The sequence below is a fragment of the Sminthopsis crassicaudata genome, chromosome 3 (genome assembly GCF_048593235.1).
Source record: "Sminthopsis crassicaudata isolate SCR6 chromosome 3, ASM4859323v1, whole genome shotgun sequence".
Taxonomy (NCBI): Eukaryota; Metazoa; Chordata; class Mammalia; order Dasyuromorphia; family Dasyuridae; genus Sminthopsis; species Sminthopsis crassicaudata.
Genome location: NC_133619.1, coordinates 582,913,896 through 582,916,687, shown reverse-complemented (window position 1 = coordinate 582,916,687; position 2,792 = coordinate 582,913,896). Strand labels below are relative to the sequence as shown.

The 2,792-nt window shown below is 35.0% G+C and overlaps 1 protein-coding gene across 1 annotated transcript; it reads right to left on the bottom strand.

Annotated features, from left to right (window-relative positions):
- Nucleotides 1–325: 325 nt before the first annotated feature.
- LOC141562473 (olfactory receptor 51V1-like) lies at nucleotides 326–1,270 on the bottom strand. The gene has a single exon (XM_074302503.1). The coding sequence runs from the start codon at nucleotides 1,268–1,270 to the stop codon at nucleotides 326–328; it is 945 nt and encodes a 314-aa protein (XP_074158604.1).
- Between the last annotated feature and the right edge of the window lie 1,522 nt (nucleotides 1,271–2,792).

Sequence of the window (2,792 nt, the reverse complement as noted above, 5' to 3'; positions counted from 1 at the left end):
TCAAATTATTTCCTTAGTGGAAATTTTAAAAAGGAAAAACAGCTCATATGAGAAAGAACAAATAAGCAACAAAGGGAAGACTGTGAAATAATGAAGAATAGCATATAAATTAAAAAAAAAAGATTTCTCCTCCTAATTCAGGAATCACACAGTGTCCTCTGATTCCCACCTGAATTAACTGTTCCCAAAAATGTTTGATCTTTTATAAAAACAAAACATAACAGAAAAACCTTTTTTATTTTGAGATCATTTGAGTCTGTTAGAGAGTTACTATCTGACCAATCTTGGGATGCTAAACAGCAGTTCTTTTGAGTTCTAAAGATATTCAATCTCGTTTCAAGAAGAAGACTCTTTGGATCCTGATGCGAATCTGCTTGGTCTTGATACTGTAGATGATGGGGTTCATAAGAGGTGGAAAAAGGATGTAGATGTTTCCCATAAGGACATGGACGAGGGGTGAGAGGTGTTTTCCAAACCGATGCACCATTGTAAGACCAATAATGGGAATGTAGAAAACCAGAACAGCACAGATATGGGAAATACAAGTCTGCAAGGACTTGAGTCTCTCCTCCTGAGATGCAATAGCTAAGACTGTATGTAAAATGAGAATGTAAGAGAAGAGGATGAGGAGGGAATCTAATAGCAAGGTGCAGATCACCAGTGCCAAGGCATAGAAGCTATTGAAACGAATGTCAGAGCAAGCCAGCCGGAGTAGGTCCTGGTGAAGACAGAAAGAGTGTGAGAGGATGTGGTGGCGACAGTAATGGAAGAACTTCAGGCGGATGATGACTGGAAGAATAGACAAAGCACTCCTCAACAAAATGATCAACCCCACTTGTACAACTTTGGTATTTGTCAAGATAGTTGTATATCTGAGAGGATTAGAGATTGCAATGAATCGATCAAAGGACATGGCAAGAAGAACTCCAGATTCTGTACAAGACAGACCATGAATGAAGTAAGTTTGAACAATACAGGCATCCAGGCTGATTTCATGGCTGAACTTCCATAAGATCCCCAATACTGTATGAATGGTAGAGAGCCCCATGCACAAGTCAGTGAAAGCCAGCATAGCTAGGAAGTAGAACATGGGTTCATGTAGACTTGGCTCAGTCCAGATGACATAGAGAATCAGGAAGTTCCCCAGCAGGATGATAGCATAGATGCAGGAGAAAGGGATGGCAATCCAGGAATAAAATTGTTCTAATCCTGGAAAACCAGTGAGGAGGAATGTAGAGGTACTGAGGTTGTAACCATAAAGAATTGACATGAGTGAAAAAAAAGCGATTTCTTGGGTGAAATAAGAACCTTCAGTTACATAAACATCTTTAAAAGGTTTTGAAAATAAATGGATAGTCAGTTTCCTCAAGCACTATTAGTTCAGAAGTAGGAAGCACTGTTTTCTTGTAGAAATATTACATTTTTCAGTTTTGGAAATAGTAAATGCTATATGGCAATATTTGAAACACACCAACTATTGGCAATTAACTTTGTTCAAAGTACTGTTGATTATTAACCAGGCAAAAAAGTACCTGTTAGTCTGAATCAGATTGTTGGACTGATCACCACTATAGAGGAATTATTTCTCTCCTGCTTTGAATTAGTCTAATTTTTTTCTCCCTAGAATTTTGAACTTTCCAATTAGTTCTCAATAATAACAAGAAATCAACTAGAATGAGCCATATAACAGTTATTACTGCTCCTTTTATGTTCTAATGAATGAATCCTAAGTGACCAACCTATTCTTCACTCTCTTTGGCAGGGAAGGACAGAGTTTCCAGTATTTACACAGAAAAGAAAATGATAATAAGTCTTAAGGGAAATCTTCATCTCTTGGGATAATTGGAACTATTTTTGAATCTAAAGAGAATACTGCAAACCCTATCTTAATTACCCCTAGCTCCAGAGTGCTATGAGAGGCTGATTGAAGACTATGCATGAAGTTTATATCTTGTCTATGTATTGCCCATAGCCCTTCAGCAGATAGATCATATGCTTATAAGCCCTTGGAACTAATGACATCCAAAATAGTTACTTGGAGAGAAAAAAATGAAGGATAGAGAGGAGGGAAAGAAAAGTACATTATATAGGTGAATTGGTGGAGGTGAACCAAGAGTGTTGACATTTCATTGATATTTTTAGTGTCTAAGGCATCTCGTTCCTCATAAAATATTTGACATAATAAAACTAGTTGACATTTACATAGTGTTTTACACTTTGAAAAAATATTTTATTCATATGATTTTCTTTATTATGAAATAGATATTGTAGATATAAATATTTCTATGTACTGGTAAGAAATCAGACTCAGAAAGATTAAATTATTTGATTATGATTTTATTGCTGATGAGTCAAAGTTACATTATTCAAATCAAGGTATCTTTTGATTCCAGTTTAACAAGCTTTCTATTGCATATCACCTTTTTACTCCAATATTTGCTTTGCTTCTGATGCTGTTTTCAGTTCTGACACCTGACAAAGTACAAGGAAGTGATGCTGATTATTCTTTCTGTGAAATCTTCAAATGTTTTCACTTTTCTAAGTCAGACGCTTAAACTATGACCATGTGTGTATATATATATATCTACATAGATATCAAAGTACAATAACCCTTATATGATGTCAATTCTTCTAGAGATACAAGATGAAAGGAATAAATTGAAGATTAGAAAAGAGCACACGATAAAATTTTTTCAATATTTCTTAATTAATGAGAGTTTATTTAAAAAAAATTTCTTTAAAGTGAGTCATAAGAGCATAGTTGTTTTTGTTTTCCAAGCAATAAGGGAACT

Bases quoted from the DNA above. Each gene is read 5' to 3' on its own strand.
- LOC141562473 (XM_074302503.1), bottom strand. From the start codon at position 1,270: ATGTCAATTCTTTATGGTTACAACCTCAGTACCTCTACATTCCTCCTC.